Source organism: Carcharodon carcharias, chromosome 11 (assembly GCF_017639515.1).
Source record: "Carcharodon carcharias isolate sCarCar2 chromosome 11, sCarCar2.pri, whole genome shotgun sequence".
In the NCBI taxonomy this organism is placed as follows: domain Eukaryota; kingdom Metazoa; phylum Chordata; class Chondrichthyes; order Lamniformes; family Lamnidae; genus Carcharodon; species Carcharodon carcharias.
The window spans coordinates 165,370,079-165,392,590 of record NC_054477.1 but is presented as its reverse complement, the minus strand read 5'-3'; the positions used below and the strand labels follow the sequence as shown (position 1 = coordinate 165,392,590).

General features: G+C 52.9%; 1 protein-coding gene across 5 annotated transcripts in view; it reads left to right on the top strand.

Moving 5' to 3' along the window:
- Nucleotides 1-22,512, top strand: part of atp11a (ATPase phospholipid transporting 11A) — a 375,081-nt gene that overhangs the window by 110,893 nt on the left and 241,676 nt on the right. For all 5 annotated transcript variants that reach the window (XM_041199613.1, XM_041199614.1, XM_041199610.1 and 2 more), the window contains 2 exons: nt 11,538-11,619; nt 13,496-13,646. In XM_041199613.1, coding sequence (XP_041055547.1) covers nt 11,538-11,619; nt 13,496-13,646 — 233 coding nt within the window. The remainder of the gene's footprint in view (nt 1-11,537; nt 11,620-13,495; nt 13,647-22,512) is intronic.

Here is a 22,512-nt window from a genome sequence, read left to right as displayed (position 1 = left end):
CAAAAAACCTGCAGTTTCAGCAAAATCTGAAGATCTTGGTAAAATTATTTGATGCTTCGCTCATTTACTCACCACAGAGTTAGGAATGTTTGAACTGATGATCCAGTTAGTGACATGAAGTTTATCATGGTTGGTTAGGTATTCTAGTTTCCTTTGTAACACTATCATAAATTGCCCATTGATGGGATTTGAACAGTACTTCATTTTGGGACTTCATCAACATAATTACAATTCATTGAAGTAAGTTCGAACAATGGAAAACTGCAAATGTAACATCTTTATTCAAAAATGGATGGTGAGAGAAAGCAGGAAACTATAAGCCAGTTAGTCTAACATCTGTCATTCGGAAAATGCTAGAATACATTATTAAGGAGGTTCTAGCAGGACAGTAAATCATAACACAATCAGGCAGAGTAAACATGGTTTAACAAAAGGAAAATCATGTTTGACAAATTTGAGAATATTTTTTAGGATATAACAAGCAGGTTGGATAAAAGGGAACCGGTAGATGTTGTGTATTTGGATTTCCAAAAAGCATTCGATAAGATGCCACAGAAAAGGTTACTGCACAAGATAAGAGCTCATGGTGTCCGGGGTGATGTTTTAGCATGGACAGAGGACTGGCTAACTAACACAAAACAGAGATGTTACACAGATGTTTTAGCATGGACAGAGGACTGGCTAACTAACACAAAACAGAGATGTTACACAGATGTTTTAGCATGGATAGAGGACTGGCTAACACAAAACAGAGATGTTACACAGATGTTTTAGCATGGACAGAGGACTGGCTAACACAAAACAGAGATGTTACACAGATGTTTTAGCATGGATAGAGGACTGGCTAACACAAAACAGAGATGTTACACAGATGTTTTAGCATGGATAGAGGACTGGCTAACTAACACAAAACAGAGATGTTACACAGATGTTTTAGCATGGACAGAGGACTGGCTAACTAACACAAAACAGAGATGTTACACAGATGTTTTAGCATGGATAGAGGACTGGCTAACACAAAACAGAGATGTTACACAGATGTTTTAGCATGGACAGAGGACTGGCTAACACAAAACAGAGATGTTACACAGATGTTTTAGCATGGATAGAGGACTGGCTAACACAAAACAGATGTTACACAGATGTTTTAGCATGGATAGAGGACTGGCTAACTAACACAAAACAGATATTACACAGATGTTTTAGCATGGACAGAGGACTGGCTAACTAACACAAAACAGAGATGTTACACAGATGTTTTAGCATGGACAGAGGACTGGCTAACTAACACAAAACAGAGATGTTACACAGATGTTTTAGCATGGATAGAGGACTGGCTAACTAACACAAAACAGATGTTACACAGATGTTTTAGCATGGATAGAGGACTAACAAAAAACAGATATTACACAGATGTTTTAGCATGGATAGAGGAATGGCTAACTAACACAAAACAGAGATGTTACACAGATGTTTTAGCATGGATAGAGGACTAACACAAAACAGAGATGTTACACAGATGTTTTAGCATGGATAGAGGACTGGCTAACACAAAACAGAGATGTTACACAGATGTTTTAGCATGGATAGAGGACTGGCTAACACAAAACAGATATTACACAGATGTTTTAGCATGGATAGAGGAATGGCTAACTAACACAAAACAGAGATGTTACACAGATGTTTTAGCATGGATAGAGGACTGGCTAACACAAAACAGAGATGTTACACAGATGTTTTAGCATGGATAGAGGAATGGCTAACTAACACAAAACAGAGATGTTACACAGATGTTTTAGCATGGATAGAGGACTGGCTAACACAAAACAGATGTTACACAGATGTTTTAGCATGGATAGAGGATTGGCTAACACAAAACAGATGTTACACAGATGTTTTAGCATGGATAGAGGACTGGCTAACACAAAACAGATGTTACACAGATGTTTTAGCATGGATAGAGGACTGGCTAACACAAAACAGATGTTATACAGATGTTTTAGCATGGATAGAGGAATGGCTAACTAACACAAAACAGAGATGTTACACAGATGTTTTAGCATGGATAGAGGACTGGCTAACACAAAACAGATGTTACACAGATGTTTTAGCATGGATAGAGGACTAACGCAAAACAGATATTACACAGATGTTTTAGCATGGATAGAGGAATGGCTAACTAACACAAAACAGATGTTACACAGATGTTTTAGCATGGATAGAGGACTGGCTAACACAAAACAGATGTTACACAGATGTTTTAGCATGGATAGAGGACTGGCTAACACAAAACAGAGATGTTATACAGATGTTTTAGCATGGATAGAGGAATGGCTAACTAACACAAAACAGAGATGTTACACAGATGTTTTAGCATGGATAGAGGACTGGCTAACACAAAACAGAGATGTTACACAGATGTTTTAGCATGGATAGAGGACTGGCTAACACAAAACAGATATTACACAGATGTTTTAGCATGGATAGAGGAATGGCTAACTAACACAAAACAGAGATGTTACACAGATGTTTTAGCATGGATAGAGGACTGGCTAACACAAAACAGAGATGTTACACAGATGTTTTAGCATGGATAGAGGAATGGCTAACTAACACAAAACAGAGATGTTACACAGATGTTTTAGCATGGATAGAGGACTGGCTAACACAAAACAGATGTTACACAGATGTTTTAGCATGGATAGAGGACTGGCTAACACAAAACAGATGTTACACAGATGTTTTAGCATGGATAGAGGACTGGCTAACACAAAACAGATGTTACACAGATGTTTTAGCATGGATAGAGGACTGGCTAACACAAAACAGATGTTATACAGATGTTTTAGCATGGATAGAGGAATGGCTAACTAACACAAAACAGAGATGTTACACAGATGTTTTAGCATGGATAGAGGACTGGCTAACACAAAACAGATGTTACACAGATGTTTTAGCATGGATAGAGGACTAACGCAAAACAGATATTACACAGATGTTTTAGCATGGATAGAGGACTGGCTAACAAAACAGATGTTACACAGATGTTTTAGCATGGATAGAGGACTAACACAAAACAGATGTTACACAGATGTTTTAGCATGGATAGAGGACTAACACAAAAGAGAGATGTTACACAGATGTTTTAGCATGGATAGAGGACTGGCTAACTAACAGAAAACAGAGATATTACACAGATGTTTTAGCATGGATAGAGGAACGGCTAACACAAAACAGAGATGTTACACAGATGTTTTAGCATGGATAGAGGACTAACTAACACAAAACAGAGATGTTATACAGATGTTTTAGCATGGATAGAGGACTGGCTAACAAAACAGTTGTTACACAGATGTTTTAGCATGGATAGAGGACTAACTAACACAAAACAGAGATGTTATACAGATGTTTTAGCATGGATAGAGGACTGGCTAACAAAACAGATGTTACACAGATGTTTTAGCATGGATAGAGGACTGGCTAACAAAACAGATGTTACACAGATGTTTTAGCATGGATAGAGGACTGGCTAACACAAAACAGAGATGTTACACAGATGTTTTAGCATGGATAGAGGACTAACTAACACAAAACAGAGATGTTATACAGATGTTTTAGCATGGATAGAGGAATGGCTAACAAAACAGATGTTACATAGATGTTTTAGCATGGATAAAGGACTGGCTAACAAAACAGATGTTACACAGATGTTTTAGCATGGATAGAGGACTGGCTAACACAAAACAGAGATGTTACACAGATGTTTTAGCATGGATAGAGGACTGGCTAACACAAAACAGAGATGTTACACAGATGTTTTAGCATGGATAGAGGACTGGCTAACACAAAACAGATGTTACACAGATGTTTTAGCATGGATAGAGGACAGGCTAACACAAAACGGAGATGTTACACAGATGTTTTAGCATGGATAGAGGACTGGCTAACACAAAACAGATGTTACACAGATGTTTTAGCATGGATCGAGGACAGGCTAACACAAAACAGAGATGTTACACAGATGTTTTAGCATGGATAGAGGACTGGCTAACACAAAACAGATGTTACACAGATGTTTTAGCATGGATAGAGGACCGGCTAACACAAAACAGATGTTACACAGATGTTTTAGCATGGATAGAGGACTGGCTAACACAAAACAGAGATGTTACACAGATGTTTTAGCATGGATAGAGGACTGGCTAACACAAAACAGATGTTACACAGATGTTTTAGCATGGATAGAGGACAGGCTAACACAAAACAGAGATGTTACACAGATGTTTTAGCATGGATAGAGGACCGGCTAACACAAAACAGATGTTACACAGATGTTTTAGCATGGATAGAGGACAGGCTAACACAAAACAGAGATGTTACACAGATGTTTTAGCATGGATAGAGGACTGGCTAACACAAAACAGATGTTACACAGATGTTTTAGCATGGACAGAGGACAGGCTAACACAAAACAGATGTTACACAGATGTTTTAGCATGGATAGAGGACTGGCTAACACAAAACAGATGTTACACAGATGTTTTAGCATGGATAGAGGACAGGCTAACACAAAACAGAGATGTTACACAGATGTTTTAGCATGGATAGAGGACTGGCTAACACAAAACAGATGTTACACAGATGTTTTAGCATGGATAGAGGACAGGCTAACACAAAACAGATGTTACACAGATGTTTTAGCATGGATAGAGGACTGGCTAACACAAAACAGAGATGTTATACAGATGTTTTAGCATGGATAGAGGACTGGCTAACACAAAACAGATGTTACACAGATGTTTTAGCATGGATAGAGGACTGGCTAACACAAAACAGAGATGTTACACAGATGTTTTAGCATGGATAGAGGACTGGCTAACACAAAACAGATGTTACACAGATGTTTTAGCATGGATAGAGAACTGGCTAACACAAAACAGAGATGTTACACAGATGTTTTAGCATGGATAGAGGACTAACACAAAACAGAGATGTTACACAGATGTTTTAGCATGGATAGAGGACTAACACAAAACAGAGATGTTACACAGATGTTTTAGCATGGATAGAGGACTGGCTAACACAAAACAGAGATGGGATAAATGGGTCATTTTCAGTTTGGCAAATTGTAACTAGTGGAATGACACTCCATCCCCCTTGCATAGGGATTAGTGCTGGGGCTGCATCTATTTACAATCTATGTTCATGACTTGGATTTTGGGACAGACTGTATTGTAGCCAAATTTGCTGCTTATTTAAAGTGTGTAGGAAAGCATGTTGTGAGGAGGACATGAAGAATTTGCAAAGGGACTTAGAAAGGTTAAGTGAGTGGGCAAAAGCCTGTATAATGTGAGAAAATGTGAGCTTGTCCACTTTGGCAGGAAGAATAGAAAAGCAGAATATTGTTTAGAAGTAGAGAGATTGCAGAATGCTGTGGTAGAGAGGAATCTGGGTGTCCTTGTACATGAATCTCAAAATGTCAGCATTCAAGTACAATGAGTAATTGGGAAAATAAATGGAATTGGTCTTTCATGCAAGGGGGATGGAGTTTAAAAGTAGGGAAGCCTTGCTACAACTGTACAGGGCATTGGTGAGACCACACTCAGAGTATTGCATACAGTTTTGATCTCCTTACTTAAGGAGGGATATACTTGCATTGGAAACAGTTCAGAGAAGGTTCACGGCCTTTTGGCTAAGATCAGGTGTAGTCGTGAAGCGATGGCTATAACCAGTTGAGCCCCATACCATGGGGTATGTAACACCGTTTGGGTGACGGTGAAGGACAGCGAAGGAGGAGCACCCATGGATCGGGTCTTCTTCATCAAGCGGATCCTGTTGAATGCGTGTGGATTTGAAGCGGAAGAGATCTACTCCCTGCAAGACTTCCCCAGCGCTGGATGTTTCGACGTGACCAGCTGGAGATGAAGATCCTGACGGTGGAGCCGCTCTTTGCTCTGCCATTGCAACGGGATCGTGTGGTGACTGTGCATCTCTACAACCCCCACGTCCTTGTCGCCAACGTGTTCACCTTCCTCGCCAGGTATGTCGACAAGGTTGGGAGCTGCATCGAGGTTAGAGACGCCTTCGGGATTTGGACATGCAAACACCAGGGAAAGGTCACGCTCAAGACCGATGATAAGGGAGCCATCTTCCACCCTCCTTCCAGATTCGCTGTCGAGGGAAGCTGTGGCTACCTTGTCTACGCTGGGCAGCCCAAACTTTGTCGCTCATGCGGCAAGTCTGGTCATGTGGTGGCCAACTGCAGCACTGTCCTCTGCAAGAACTGCAAATAGGAAGGGCACCAGACAAAGGACTGCAAACAGACTAAGTGCTGCAACCTGTGTGGTGAGGCAGCTCACCTCTACAGGACCTGCCTCACTTATACACAGGCAGCCAAAGCCAACGAGGGGGAAGCAGAAGAAATGCTTCGTGTCACTACTACCAAGGACACTTGCAACACTCCAACCACCAAGGTCCCCAGTGAGAACAACGGGACAAAGGAGGACACAGAGAGAGACAAGGTGGAGGAAAAGATTAAGGCAGCAGTCAGCCAATCAGCACTGCCCCCTGATCCACCCACTCCTCAGGAGAGTGAATCAATGGAGGAGGAGGAAGCAGTGGAAAATCAGCAGGGGGAGGGGCAGCTGGTGAAGAGAGCCAAAAGGAAGAAGGGGCTAAGAAGGGACCAAGCCACTTCCCAGACAAGTGGCAAGAGGCGTCTCCCATCCAACACGGATGACAAGGGCAGCTGCTCTTTGGACAAAGAAGGGAAAGGGCGGCATCTACAGAAGAGGCGGAAAAGCTCTCGGGAGTTGGAGGACGAGACACCCGAGCTCCAGAACATTGGAGACAATGAGGAGACCAGCGCACCCCAACTTTGCCCACAACCCGAAGAGGCCAGCACACCCCAGCCCCAGGAATCTGGGAAGCAGTGAGGCGCTCAGCGCACCCCAGCTCCGGGAAGCCGGGAGCAGCAACGCCCCAGAGGGGGAGAGGATTGGAGAAGCTTCTCCAACAGAGGACATTTCAAACCCCGCTCTCTGCACAGACCCCCAGATGTCACCCGAGCAGAACATCTCCAATGGGGAGGGTCAGGACGCTTTCCTCAGCCCATCCAAAGTGAGGCAGTTTGTGAACACTATGGGTATGCAGGAGCAGACCAAAGGCCTGGGACTCTCAAAGACAACAGGTTTGGTAAGAGACTAAAAGCTTTAAGTTGGGTGTAAAGATTATATCCATAAATGTGCGCAGCATTAAATCTACTACGTGATGTGTCGCGACCTTGGACTACCTTGCCAAGGTCAAAGCTGACCTGTTGTTTCTGCAGGAGTGTGCGATACCGCACCTCAGCTCCTACAGGCAATGGTCACCATGGTGGTCCCATGGGCCATCGATCTGGTCGGGAGGAAACGACTCTCGTTCCTCCGGCCTGGGGATTCTGCTGCGGGGAGGCAGCTTCACCGTCTCCCAGGTTAAGGAGGTGGTGGGCGGGCGCCTCCTCGTAGCAGACGTAATGTACAAGAACGCTCCACTCCGGTTAATTAACGTCTACGCCCCGGCACAAGGGGCTGAGCGGCTGGAGGTTTTTCAGCTCCCACTGCTGCTGGTGACCTCCAGGTCGGTCATTCTGGGCGGTGACTTCAACCGCATCATCGATGCGGCTGGACGATCCGGCAGGGCCGACAGCAGATTGGACGCTACATCCAGATCCCTGATGGAAACAGTAAAGGATGCCAAGCTGCACGACGTCTTCAGCAATCCTGCAGACGGAGCGCAGCGTAGATACACCTGGTCGCGGCCTGACGAGTCCATCTGTTCCAGGATAGATTTCCTGTTTGTGTCCCGTGCATTCACAGTCAGATCCACCAACGTCAAGCCGGTGTTCTTCTCTGACCACTGCCTCCTACTGGCTGACGTGTCACTTAGAGGAAGACCAGAGGGTTGGCAGGGGGGCATGGAAGCTAAACATGCAACTGCTGACTCCAGAGAACATTGAGGAGCTCAAGAGGGATTACAAAGGTTGGAGAACCGTGAAACCCCACTTTGAGTCACTGACACACTGGTGGGAAGTGATCAAGGAAAACATCAAGAGGTTTTTCATCCTCAAAGGCGTCCAGAAAGCTAGAAAGGAACAGAGGGAAATATCCCAACTCCGGAAAACCTGCAGAACCTGCTCCGGCTGCAGTCGATGGGGGTCAATGTCAAGGAGGAACTCCAAGAGGTGAAGAACCAGCAAGCCTTGCTCTTTGCCTCGGAGGCCTCCAAGATCATCTTCCGTTCCAGAGTCCGCTCCGTGGAGCAGGATGAGACGTGCTCACGTTTCTTCTTCCAAAAGGTACACAGAGAGAGCTCTGTGATCAGCAGCCTGAAAGAAGAAGACAGCTCAGTAAAGTCATCACAGTCCGACATTCTGAGGATCAGCAAATCCTTCTGTGCCGGATTATATGACGTGAAGCCCACAGACTGCACGGCCTCCCAGTCCTTCGTGTCCTCTATCACGGAGGTCTTAGACGACAGTACACGGGAGAGTCTGGACAAAGCGCTAACTCCTGACAAACTGATTAAGGCCCTTGAGTCCTTTGAGAAGAGTAAAACTCCCGGAAGCGACGGCTTGCCGGCGGAGTTGTATTCGGCTCTGTGGGACTGGATCAGCCCAGTCCTGCTAGAAGTGTACGAGAGTATGCTTCTGGCCGGCAGCATGTCAGAATCCATGAGGAAAGGCATTATCACCCTCATCTACAAGCACAAGGGGGAAAGGGAGGAAATTAGAAATTGGCAACCCATTTCACTGTTGAATGTGGACTATAAGATTCTGTCCAAGGTCATCGCCAATCGGGTTAAGTCCACTCTGGAATTGGTGATCCACCCTGACCAGACCTGCATTGTGCCGGGCAGGAAGATCTCTGACAGCCTCGTGCTGCTCAGGGATACGATTGCCTATGTACAGGACAGGGGTGTGGACACCTGCCTCATCAGCCTGGATCAGGAGAAGGCCTTTGACAGAATATCGCACACCTACATGGTGGATGTGCTCTCCAAAATGGGGTTTGGAGAGGGAATTCACAATTGGATCCAACTGCTCTACACTAACATCAGTAGCACAGTCTCAATCGATGGGTGGGAATCAGATAGCTTTCCTATTAAATCTGGAGTCAGGCAGGGCTGCCCCTCTCCCCTGTCCGGTTTGTGTGTTGCATAGAACCCTTTGCTGAGTCCATCAGGAAGGATCCGGGCATAAGAGGAGTGACGATCCCAGGCAGTGGAGGCACTGAGGTCAAAGCCTCCCTGTACATGGACGATGTCGCCATCTTCTGCTCGGATCCGCTGTCGGTGCACAGACTGATCCACATCTGCGACCAGTTCGAACTGGCCTCAGGAGCCAAGGTAAATCGCGGGAAGAGCGAGGCCATGTTCTTTGGGAACTGGGCTGACCGATCCTTTGTCCCCTTCACTGTCAGGGCTGACGGCCTGAAGGTGCTGGGGATATGGTTCGGAGGGACCAGGGCACACGTTAGAAACTGGAAGGAGCGAGTGTCTATGGTGAAAAGGAAACTGGGCATGTGGGAGCGACGCTCCCTCTCCTTTGCGGGTAAGAACCTGGTCATCAGGTGTGAGACACTCTCGCTGTTGCTGTACGTTGCGCAGGTCTGGCCCATTCCACACTCCTGTGTGGTGGCGATCACCCGAGCCATCTTCAGCTTTATCTGGAGGTCGAAAATGGATCGTGTCCACAGGGACACGATGTACAAGCCTCTAGATAAAGGGGGAAAAAATGTGCCCAACATTGCCCTCATACTGATGGCCACCTTTGTGTGCAGCTGCATCAAGCTGTGCGTAGATCATCGGTACACAAACACCGAGTGTCACTACATGCTGAGGTTCTACCTGTCCCCAGTGTTATGAAGGATGGGTCTGGCCACGCTGCCGTGGAATGCTCCAAGTAGTTGGACTGTGCCGGACCACCTGTCCCTCGTGGGAAAATTTATGCAGAGAAACACCTTTGACCACAAGCCCATCAGGCAGTGGTCGGCACGTAACGTCTTAGAGGCCCTGAGGGAAAAGGAGAGGGTGGATCCTGTGGGATGGTTCCCCGAGCAGACTGTCAAAGTCATTTGGCAGAATGCCTCATCGCCAGAACTTTCCAACAAGCACCAAGATGTAGCTTGGCTGGTGGTGAGAAAGGCCTTCCCTGTAAGATCCTACACGCCAGGAGTCTCACACCCTCTGCACGTTTCCCTCGAGGTGGCTGTGGTGGGGAAGAGACCGTTGTTCACCTCCTTGTGGATTGTGCCTTTGCAAAGAAGGTTTGGAGAGAGATGCAGTGGTTTCTGTCGAGGTTCATCCCGAGCAGTTCTGTGACATAGGACTCTGTGCTCTACGGGCTGTTCCCAGGGACACACACCGAGACAAACATCAACTGCAGCTGGAGGATCATCAACTCGGTGAAAGACGCTCTTTGGTCTGCCCGAAACTTGTTGGTCTTGCAGCGCAGAGTTGTCCCCGACCGAGTGTTGCAGACTGGCACATTCCAAGGTCCAGGACTACGTGCTGAGGGACGCACTAAAGCTTAGGGCAGCCACTGCAAAGGTGCAATGGGGAAGGGTCGCTGTCTAAGACCTTTCTGTCACAGTGCACCGAGGGACTGGGAACTTTTGAGAGCCTCTCGGGCTGTACAGCTTAAAATGAATATATGCAGTGAATACTAACTATTATAATTGTATTGAAGCACCTCAGAGTGCAACATGATGTATGTTGATAACTCCAATGCCTGTCTGATCATCTGCATTGACCATATTGAAATGATTGTAACATTCATTGATTGTATTGATGCACCTTGTGACACATGTTGTAAAAGTTGAATCTGATTGTACTTATGTGATGATGATTTTGAAATGTTTTGGAATGTTCCAGATATTTTATGAATAAAGTATATTTTTCAAAAAAAAAGTTCAGAGAAGGTTCACTAGGTTGACACCTGGGCTGAAAGCATTGCCTTATAAAGAAAGGTTGGGCAGGTTGGACCTTTACTCACTAGAAGAATGAGAGGCAATCTTATTGAAGATCTGAGGGGGCATGACAGGGCAGATGCTGAGAGGACATTTTCCCTCGTGCAGAAATCCAAAACTAGGGGACACAGTTTAAAAATAAGGGTGTCCCATTGAAGACAGAGATGAGGAGGAATTCCGTCATTAATCTTTGGAGTTTCACAGAGAGCAGTGGAGGCTGGGTCATTGAACATATTCAAGGCTGAGTTAGGCAGCCTTCTGATCTACAAGGGAGTTAAGGGTTACGGGGTGAAACAGTAAAATAGAGTTAAGGCAACAATCAGATCAGCCATGATCTTATTGAATAGTGGGGTAGGCTCGAGGCGCCAAATGACCTACTCCTGCTATTTCTCCTATTCTTATGTTCCAAATCTGGTGCTGCAATCGTAGGAATTAATTATTAGTTAATTGTAAATTTGTTAAGTTTGAAATAGTGTGATATTTTCTATTATTGTTACTACTTTCCTCCAATATTGCTCGCTTGTGTTTCAGGTGTGGCAATATACACTGGCATGGAAACTAAGATGGCATTAAATTACCAATCTAAGTCACAGAAACGCTCAGCTGTAGAAAAGTAAGGCTGCGTCTATCTATCTCTTGCATTGTTGCTCTCACACTGTGACACTGTAACGAGCATTAACATTACGGTTTAAGCCAATTCAAATTTGCTCGCAGTACTGTAAGGAAGGTCTTTTAGTATTTCATTCGTATGAAGCTATCTTTTATTTTCATGAATTTAATTAGCTCATGTAATTAAATATTGAGAAGGCCAAAGCTGTTGTCTTCAATCCCCACCACAAACTGCAACCCTTAGCTGCTGACTCCATCCTTCTGTGAGGCTGAATTAAAACATTTGCAACCTTGGCATCCAATTTTACTCTGAGCTGAGTTTCCCACCACATATCATCTCCATCACCAAGACCACCTACTTCACTTGCGTAACATCCTGCACCTCTGCCCCTGCTTCATCTTATCTGCTGCTGAAATCTTCACTATCTTAACTATCTCCAGACTCTATTATTCTAATGCTCTGCTGGCTGGCCCCCCATCTTCCATCCTCCTTAAACTTCAACTCATCGAAAACTCTGCCTGTTTACCAACAGCATCAAATCCTGCTCACCCATCACCCTTGTGCTCACTGACCCACACGGACCCACCATCCAGCAATGCCTCATTTTTAAAATTCACATCCTTGTTTACAAATCTCTCCGTGGCCTGGCCCACCCTATCTCAGTAGCCTCATCCAGCTCTACAGTCCTCAAATCATTAAATTAAATAGTGTTTTTCAGTTCAAGATACCAATAGATATGTTTCAAAAAATAAAGAAAGAGGATTGATGGATATAGACTGAAGTCATTGAACAGGTTGGGGAATAAGGTGAGATATTGGCTGATAACCTGAAGGACATGGTGGAAGGGAGAAAGATCAATACATAGATTGATGTCAGGACATCATATTGTGATGGCAGGACAGAGAACGTGGGCCTGAGAGACCTACAATTGCCATATGATTTTTGCTATTTGTCACAACAGTTGACTTGCCCACACCATTACTGATTGAATGCTGTACACTCACTCAGGTCCAGTAATGTCTATTAACAATCAGTGAAAAGCACTGGAATGCACTGTTCAATAGTCAGAGCCTGAAAGTGGCATGATGTGATTCCAAGCTGGTAATTTCAACCCAGGGATCGATACAAGAACATATTAAGAAGGACCCTACAGCTCTGCATGTCCATGAGGTGTAGCCCACAGTGGAGCCCCTCCCCCACAATGGGACTACCCCACCCACCTGACTACCCCAAGTTGGGACTCTTTCACCTCCCCCTCCACACCCACATGCCCCCATGGGGTCCCTCCCCACCCCACAGGACTGCCCCAACCACTGACTATTGCACCCACCCCAGGACTTCCCCCAACAGCTGACTAGCCCTCCAGGCTCAAATCAACCCAACCCAACCTGACCCCCCCACCCTCACTCCCCCAACTCCATGCTGACTGCCTGACGTTCCCCCCCCCACCGCTGACTGCACAAAGGCCCGATGCTCCTCCCCACCCCTCCCCCGCCGACTGCCCGAGCTGCTTTGCTACTGTCCGACACCGCCCCCACTTCCCCCCGCAGCTGGCTGACCCTCCCTGCCCCCTCCCCAATTAACTTACAAACGTACCTTTGCCTTGGTTTGAAAGTGGCTGGACCTTTAAACCTACCTGATTGACAGCAGCCAGTGCTGTAACAAACAGGCCGTGGCCTCCTTGCCTTTGAGCGCAGGCCCTGAGAGCCCACTGACGTGCACTGCTCTCGGCTGGTCTGAATCGGAAGGTCAGGCAAGAAAGGATTGGAAAAATACCAAGGTAAAAAAGTCCAACTCTGATTGCCAATCCGAGGAAGTTTAGGCCCGATAATTCTGCCTGTTTAATATTATTGTGTAATTTGTGTATTTTCTTTAACAGATCAATGAATGCATTCCTGATTGTATACCTGTGCATATTGATCAGTAAAGCTTTGATAACCACAGTCCTGAAATACATGTGGCAAAGTGACTCAGTTCGAGATGAGCCTTGGTTTAACATGAAAACGCAGATACAACGGCAAAGGAACAGGGTAAAGACAACCATGGCCGCTTTGGGACCTTTGTAAACCTGAACAATTGCAGCATTATAGGCATCAAAGCCACTCCTTCAAGCCCTTCAACCTTATTGACGTTCCCCCTTCAACCCCATCACCACCCCAGCAGCTGCCCCAACACCCACCCTCCCTCATACCCCTGCTCCCCATCAACACCACATCCTTCTCTTTGCCCCGTCTGATCTGTCTCACCGTCACTGCCACTCCTCTTTCAACTCTGCTCCCACATCACTCCCATTACTCTCCATCACTTCCCCTCCTCCGTCTCCCCCTCCCCCCCGTCACTCCCACATCAACCCCGTCACTCCCCGTCCCTCCCCCTCCGCCCCGTCACTCCCACATCACCCCGTCACTCCCCGTCCCTCCCCCTCCGCCCCGTCACTCCCACACCAACCCCGTCACTCCCACACCAACCCCGTCACTCCCACACCAACCCCGTCACTCCCACACCAACCCCGTCACTCCCACACCAACCCCGTCACTCCCACATCAACATCGTCACTCCCACACCAACCCCGTCACTCCCACACCAACCCCGTCACTCCCACATCAACCCCGTCACTCCCCCTCCACCCCGTCACTCCCACATCAACCCCGTCACTCCCACATCAACCCCGTCACTCCCACACCAACCCCGTCACTCCCACACCAACCCCGTCACTCCCACACCAACCCCGTCACTCCCACACCAACCCCGTCACTCCCACACCAACCCCGTCACTCCCACACCAACCCCGTCACTCCCACACCAACCCCGTCACTCCCACATCAACCCCGTCACTCCCACATCTACCCCGTCACTCCCACATCAACCCCGTCACTCCCACACCAACCCCGTCACTCCCACACCAACCCCGTCACTCCCACACCAACCCCGTCACTCCCACACCAACCCCGTCACTCCCACATCAACCCCGTCACTCCCCGTCCCTCCCCCTCCGCCCCGTCACTCCCACATCAACCCCGTCACTCCCACATCAACCCCGTCACTCCCACATCAACCCCGTCACTCCCACACCAACCCCGTCACTCCCACACCAACCCCGTCACTCCCACATCAACCCCGTCACTCCCCCTCCACCCCTGTCACTCCCACATCAACCCCGTCACTCCCACATCAACCCCGTCACTCCCACATCAACCCCGTCACTCCCACATCAACCCCGTCACTCCCCGTCCCTCCCCCTCCCCCTCCGCTCCGTCACTCCCACACCAACCCCGTCACTCCCACATCAACCCCGTCACTCCCACACCAACCCCGTCACTCCCACATCAACCCCGTCACTCCCCCTCCACCCCCGTCACTCCCACATCAACCCCGTCACTCCCACACCAACCCCGTCACTCCCACATCAACCCCGTCACTCCCACACCAACCCTGTCCCTCCCACACCAACCCCGTCACTCCCACACCAACCCCGTCACTCCCACACCAACCCCGTCACTCCCCCTCCGCCCCGTCACTCCCACATCAACCCCGTCACTCCCACACCAACCCCGTCACTCCCACACCAACCCCGTCACTCCCACATCAACCCCGTCACTCCCACATCAACCCCGTCACTCCCACATCAACCCCGTCACTCCCACACCAACCCCGTCACTCCCACATCAACCCCGTCACTCCCACATCAACCCCGTCACTCCCACACCAACCCCGTCACTCCCACATCAACCCCGTCACTCCCACATCAACCCCGTCACTCCCACACCAACCCCGTCACTCCCACACCAACCCCGTCACTCCCACACCAACCCCGTCACTCCCACATCAACCCCGTCACTCCCACACCAACCCCGTCACTCCCACACCAACCCCGTCACTCCCACACCAACCCCGTCACTCCCACACCAACCCCGTCACTCCCACACCAACCCCGTCACTCCCACATCAACCCCGTCACTCCCACATCTACCCCGTCACTCCCACATCAACCCCGTCACTCCCACACCAACCCCGTCACTCCCACACCAACCCCGTCACTCCCACACCAACCCCGTCACTCCCACACCAACCCCGTCACTCCCACATCAACCCCGTCATTCCCCGTCCCTCCCCCTCCGCCCCGTCACTCCCACATCAACCCCGTCACTCCCACATCAACCCCGTCACTCCCACATCAACCCCGTCACTCCCACACCAACCCCGTCACTCCCACACCAACCCCGTCACTCCCACATCAACCCCGTCACTCCCACATCAACCCCGTCGCTCCCACATCAACCCCGTCACTCCCCCTCCGCCCCGTCACTCCCCCTCCGCCCCGTCACTCCCACATCAACCCCGTCACTCCCACATCAACCCCGTCACTCCCCCTCCGCCCCGTCACTCCCCCTCCGCCCCGTCACTCCCCCTCCGCCCCGTCACTCCCACATCAACCCCGTCACTCCCACATCAACCCCGTCACTCCCACACCAACCCCGTCACTCCCACACCAACCCCGTCACTCCCACACCAACCCCGTCACTCCCACATCAACCCCGTCACTCCCCCTCCGCCCCGTCACTCCCACATCAACCCCGTCACTCCCCCTCCACCCCTGTCACTCCCCCTCCACCCCTGTCACTCCCACACCAACCCCGTCACTCCCACACCAACCCCGTCACTCCCACACCAACCCCGTCACTCCCACACCAACCCCGTCACTCCCACACCAACCCCGTCACTCCCACATCAACCCCGTCCCTCCCACACCAACCCCGTCACTCCCACACGAACCCCGTCACTCCCACATCAACCCCGTCACTCCCACATCAACCCCGTCACTCCCACATCAACCCCGTCACTCCCACATCAACCCCGTCACTCCCACACCAACCCTGTCCCTCCCACACCAACCCCGTCACTCCCACACCAACCCCGTCACTCCCACACCAACCCCGTCACTCCCACACCAACCCCGTCACTCCCACACCAACCCCGTCACTCCCACATCAACCCCGTCACTCCCACATCAACCCCGTCACTCCCACATCAACCCCGTCACTCCCCGTCCCTCCCCCTCCGCCCCGTCACTCCCACATCAACCCCGTCACTCCCACATCAACCCCGTCACTCCCCGTCCCTCCCCCTCCGCCCCGTCACTCCCACATCAACCTCGTCACTCCCACATCAACCCCGTCACTCCCACACCAACCCCGTCACTCCCACACCAACCCCGGCACTCCCACACCAACCCCGTCACTCCCACACCAACCCCGTCACTCCCACATCAACCCCGTCACTCCCACACCAACCCCGTCACTCCCACATCAACCCCGTCACTCCCCCTCCGCCCCGTCACTCCCACACCAACCCCGTCACTCCCACACCAACCCCGTCACTCCCACATCAACCCCGTCACTCCCACATCAACCCCGTCACTCCCACACCAACCCCGTCACTCCCACACCAACCCCGTCACTCCCACACCAACCCCGTCACTCCCACACCAACCCCGTCACTCCCACATCAACCCCGTCACTCCCACACCAACCCCGTCACTCCCACACCAACCCCGTCACGCCCACACCCACCCCGTCACTCCCACACCAACCCCGTCACTCCCACATCAACCCCGTCACTCCCACACCAACCCCGTCACTCCCACACCAACCCCGTCACTCCCACACCAACCCCGTCACTCCCACACCAACCCCGTCACTCCCACACCAACCCTGTCCCTCCCACACCAACCCCGTCACTCCCACATCAACCCCGTCACTCCCACACCAACCCCGTCACTCCCACATCAACATCGTCACTCCCACATCAACCCCGTCACTCCCACATCAACCCCGTCACTCCCACACCAACCCCGTCACTCCCACACCAACCCCGTCACTCCCACATCAGCCCCGTCCCTCCCCCTCCGCCCCGTCACTCCCACATCAACCCCGTCACTCCCACATCAACCCCGTCACTCCCTCATCAACCCCGTCACTCCCGCACCAACCCCGTCACTCCCGCATCAACCCCGTCACTCCCACATCAACCCCGTCACTCCCACACCAACCCCGTCACTCCCACACCAACCCCGTCACTCCCACATCAACCCCGTCACTCCCACATCAACCCCGTCACTCCCCCTCCACCCCGTCACTCCCACATCAACCCCGTCACTCCCACACCAACCCCGTCACTCCCACACCAACCCCGTCACTCCCACACCAACCCCGTCACTCCCACATCAACCCCGTCACTCCCACATCAACCCCGTCACTCCCACACCAACCCCGTCACTCCCACACCAACCCCGTCACTCCCACACCAACCCCGTCACTCCCACATCAACCCCGTCACTCCCCCTCCGCCCCGTCACTCCCACATCAACCCCGTCACTCCCACACCAACCCCGTCACTCCCACATCAACCCCGTCACTCCCACACCAACCCCGTCACTCCCACACCAACCCCGTCACTCCCACATCAACCCCGTCACTCCCACATCAACCCCGTCACTCCCACATCAACCCCGTCACACCCCGTCCCTCCCCCTCCGCCCCGTCACTCCCACATCAACCCCGTCACTCCCACACCAACCCCGTCACTCCCCCTCCGTCCCGTCACTCCCACACCAACCCCGTCACTCCCACACCAACCCCGTCACTCCCACACCAACCCCGTCACTCCCACATCAACCCCGTCACTCCCACATCAACCCCGTCACTCCCACACCAACCCCGTCACTCCCACACCAACCCCGTCACTCCCACATCAACCCCGTCACTCCCCCTCCACCCCTGTCACTCCCACATCAACCCCGTCACTCCCACATCAACCCCGTCACTCCCACATCAACCCCGTCACTCCCACATCAACCCCGTCACTCCCACATCAACCCCGTCACTCCCCGTCCCTCCCCCTCCCCCTCCGCTCCGTCACTCCCACACCAACCCCGTCACTCCCACATCAACCCCGTCACTCCCACACCAACCCCGTCACTCCCACATCAACCCCGTCACTCCCCCTCCACCCCCGTCACTCCCACATCAACCCCGTCACTCCCACACCAACCCCGTCACTCCCACATCAACCCCGTCACTCCCACACCAACCCTGTCCCTCCCACACCAACCCCGTCACTCCCACACCAACCCCGTCACTCCCACACCAACCCCGTCACTCCCCCTCCGCCCCGTCACTCCCACATCAACCCCGTCACTCCCACACCAACCCCGTCACTCCCACATCAACCCCGTCACTCCCACATCAACCCCGTCACTCCCACACCAACCCCGTCACTCCCACACCAACCCCGTCACTCCCACACCAACCCCGTCACTCCCCCTCCACCCCCGTCACTCCCACATCAACCCCGTCACTCCCACACCAACCCCGTCACTCCCACATCAACCCCGTCACTCCCACACCAACCCTGTCCCTCCCACACCAACCCCGTCACTCCCACACCAACCCCGTCACTCCCACACCAACCCCGTCACTCCCCCTCCGCCCCGTCACTCCCACATCAACCCCGTCACTCCCACACCAACCCCGTCACTCCCACATCAACCCCGTCACTCCCACATCAACCCCGTCACTCCCACATCAACCCCGTCACTCCCACATCAACCCCGTCACTCCCACATCAACCCCGTCACTCCCACACCAACCCCGTCACTCCCACATCAACCCCGTCACTCCCACACCAACCCCGTCACTCCCACATCAACCCCGTCACTCCCACATCAACCCCGTCACTCCCACACCAACCCCGTCACTCCCACACCAACCCCGTCACTCCCCGTCCCTCCCCCTCCGCCCCGTCACTCCCACATCAACCCCGTCACTCCCACATCAACCCCGTCACTCCCCGTCCCTCCCACATCAACCCCGTCACTCCCAAATCAACCCCGTCACTCCCCGTCCCTCCCACATCAACCCCGTCACTCCCACACCAACCCCGTCACTCCCACACCAACCCCGTCACTCCCCGTCACTCCCACATCAACCCCGTCACTCCCACATCAACCCCGTCACTCCCAAACCAACCCCGTCACTCCCACATCAACCCCGTCACTCCCACATCAACCCCGTCACTCCCACATCAACCCCGTCACTCCCACATCAACCCCGTCACTCCCACATCAACCCCGTCACTCCCACATCTACCCCGTCACTCCCACACCAACCCCGTCACTCCCACACCAACCCCGTCACTCCCACATCAACCCCGTCACTCCCACATCAACCCCGTCACTCCCACATCAACCCCGTCACTCCCACACCAACCCCGTCACTCCCACACCAACCCCGTCACTCCCACACCAACCCCGTCACTCCCACACCAACCCCGTCACTCCCACACCAACCCCGTCACTCCCACACCAACCCCGTCACTCCCACATCAACCCCGTCACTCCCACATCAACCCCGTCACTCCCACACCAACCCCGTCACTCCCACATCAACCCCGTCACTCCCACATCAACCCCGTCACTCCCACATCAACCCCGTCACTCCCACACCAACCCCGTCACTCCCACATCAACCCCGTCACTCCCACACCAACCCCGTCACTCCCACACCAACCCCGTCACTCCCCGTCCCTCCCCCTCCGCCCCGTCACTCCCACACCAACCCCGTCACTCCCACACCAACCCCGTCACTCCCACATCAACCCCGTCACTCCCACACCAACCCCGTCACTCCCACATCAACCCCGTCACTCCCACACCAACCCTGTCCCTCCCACACCAACCCCGTCACTCCCACACCAACCCCGACACTCCCACACCAACCCCGTCACTCCCACACCAACCCCGTCACTCCCACATCAACCCCGTCACTCCCACACCAACCCCGTCACTCCCACACCAACCCCGTCACTCCCACACCAACCCCGTCACTCCCACATCAACCCCGTCACTCCCACATCAACCCCGTCACTCCCACACCAACCCCGTCACTCCCACACCAACCCCGTCACTCCCACACCAACCCCGTCACTCCCACATCAACCCCGTCACTCCCACACCAACCCCGTCACTCCCCCTCCGCCCCGTCACTCCCCCTCCGCCCCGTCACTCCCACATCAACCCCGTCACTCCCACATCAACCCCGTCACTCCCACACCAACCCCGTCACTCCCACATCAACCCCGTCACTCCCACACCAACCCCGTCACTCCCACACCAACCCCGTCACTCCCACACCAACCCCGTCACTCCCACACCAACCCCGTCACTCCCACACCAACCCCGTCACTCCCACACCAACCCCGTCACTCCCACACCAACCCCGTCACTCCCACACCAACCCCGTCACTCCCACATCAACCCCGTCACTCCCACATCAACCCCGTCACTCCCACATCAACCCCGTCACTCCCACATCAACCCCGTCACTCCCACATCAACCCCGTCACTCCCACATCAACCCCGTCACTCCCACATCAACCCCGTCACTCCCACATCAACCCCGTCACTCCCACACCAACCCCGTCACTCCCACGTCAACCCCGTCACTCCCACGTCAACCCCGTCACTCCCACACCAACCCCGTCACTCCCACATCAACCCCGTCACTCCCACACCAACCCCGTCACTCCCACACCAACCCCGTCACTCCCACACCAACCCCGTCACTCCCACATCAACCCCGTCACTCCCACACCAACCCCGTCACTCCCACATCAACCCCGTCACTCCCACACCAACCCCGTCACTCCCACATCAACCCCGTCACTCCCACATCAACCCCGTCACTCCCACATCAACCCCGTCACTCCCACACCAACCCCGTCCCTCCCACACCAACCCCGTCACTCCCACACCAACCCCGTCACTCCCACACCAACCCCGTCACTCCCCCTCCGCCCCGTCACTCCCACACCAACCCCGTCACTCCCGCACCAATCCCGTCACTCCCGCACCAACCCCGTCACTCCCCCTCCGCCCCGTCACTCCCCCTCCGCCCCGTCACTCCCCCTCCGCCCCGTCACTCCCCCTCCGCCCCGTCACTCCCACACCAACCCCGTCACTCCCACACCAACCCCGTCACTCCCCCTCCGCCCCGTCACTCCCACATCAACCCCGTCACTCCCACATCAACCCCGTCACTCCCGCACCAACCCCGTCACTCCCACACCAACCCCGTCACTCCCACACCAACCCCGTCACTCCCACATCAACCCCGTCACTCCCCCTCCGCCCCGTCACTCCCACATCAACCCCGTCACTCCCACACCAACCCCGTCACTCCCACATCAACCCCGTCACTCCCACATCAACCCCGTCACTCCCACACCAACCCCGTCACTCCCACATCAACCCCGTCACTCCCCGTCCCTCCCCCTCCGCCCCGTCACTCCCACACCAACCCCGTCACTCCCACATCAACCCCGTCACTCCCCGTCCCTCCCCCTCCGCCCCGTCACTCCCACATCAACCCCGTCACTCCCACATCAACCCCGTCACTCCCACATCAACCCCGTCACTCCCACACCAACCCCGTCACTCCCACATCAACCCCGTCACTCCCACATCAACCCCGTCGCTCCCACATCAACCCCGTCACTCCCCCTCCGCCCCGTCACTCCCCCTCCGCCCCGTCACTCCCACATCAACCCCGTCACTCCCACATCAACCCCGTCACTCCCCCTCCGCCCCGTCACTCCCCCTCCGCCCCGTCACTCCCACATCAACCCCGTCACTCCCACATCAACCCCGTCACTCCCACACCAACCCCGTCACTCCCACACCAACCCCGTCACTCCCACACCAACCCCGTCACTCCCACATCAACCCCGTCACTCCCCCTCCGTCCCGTCACTCCCACATCAACCCCGTCACTCCCACACCAACCCCGTCACTCCCACATCAACCCCGTCACTCCCACATCAACCCCGTCACTCCCACAT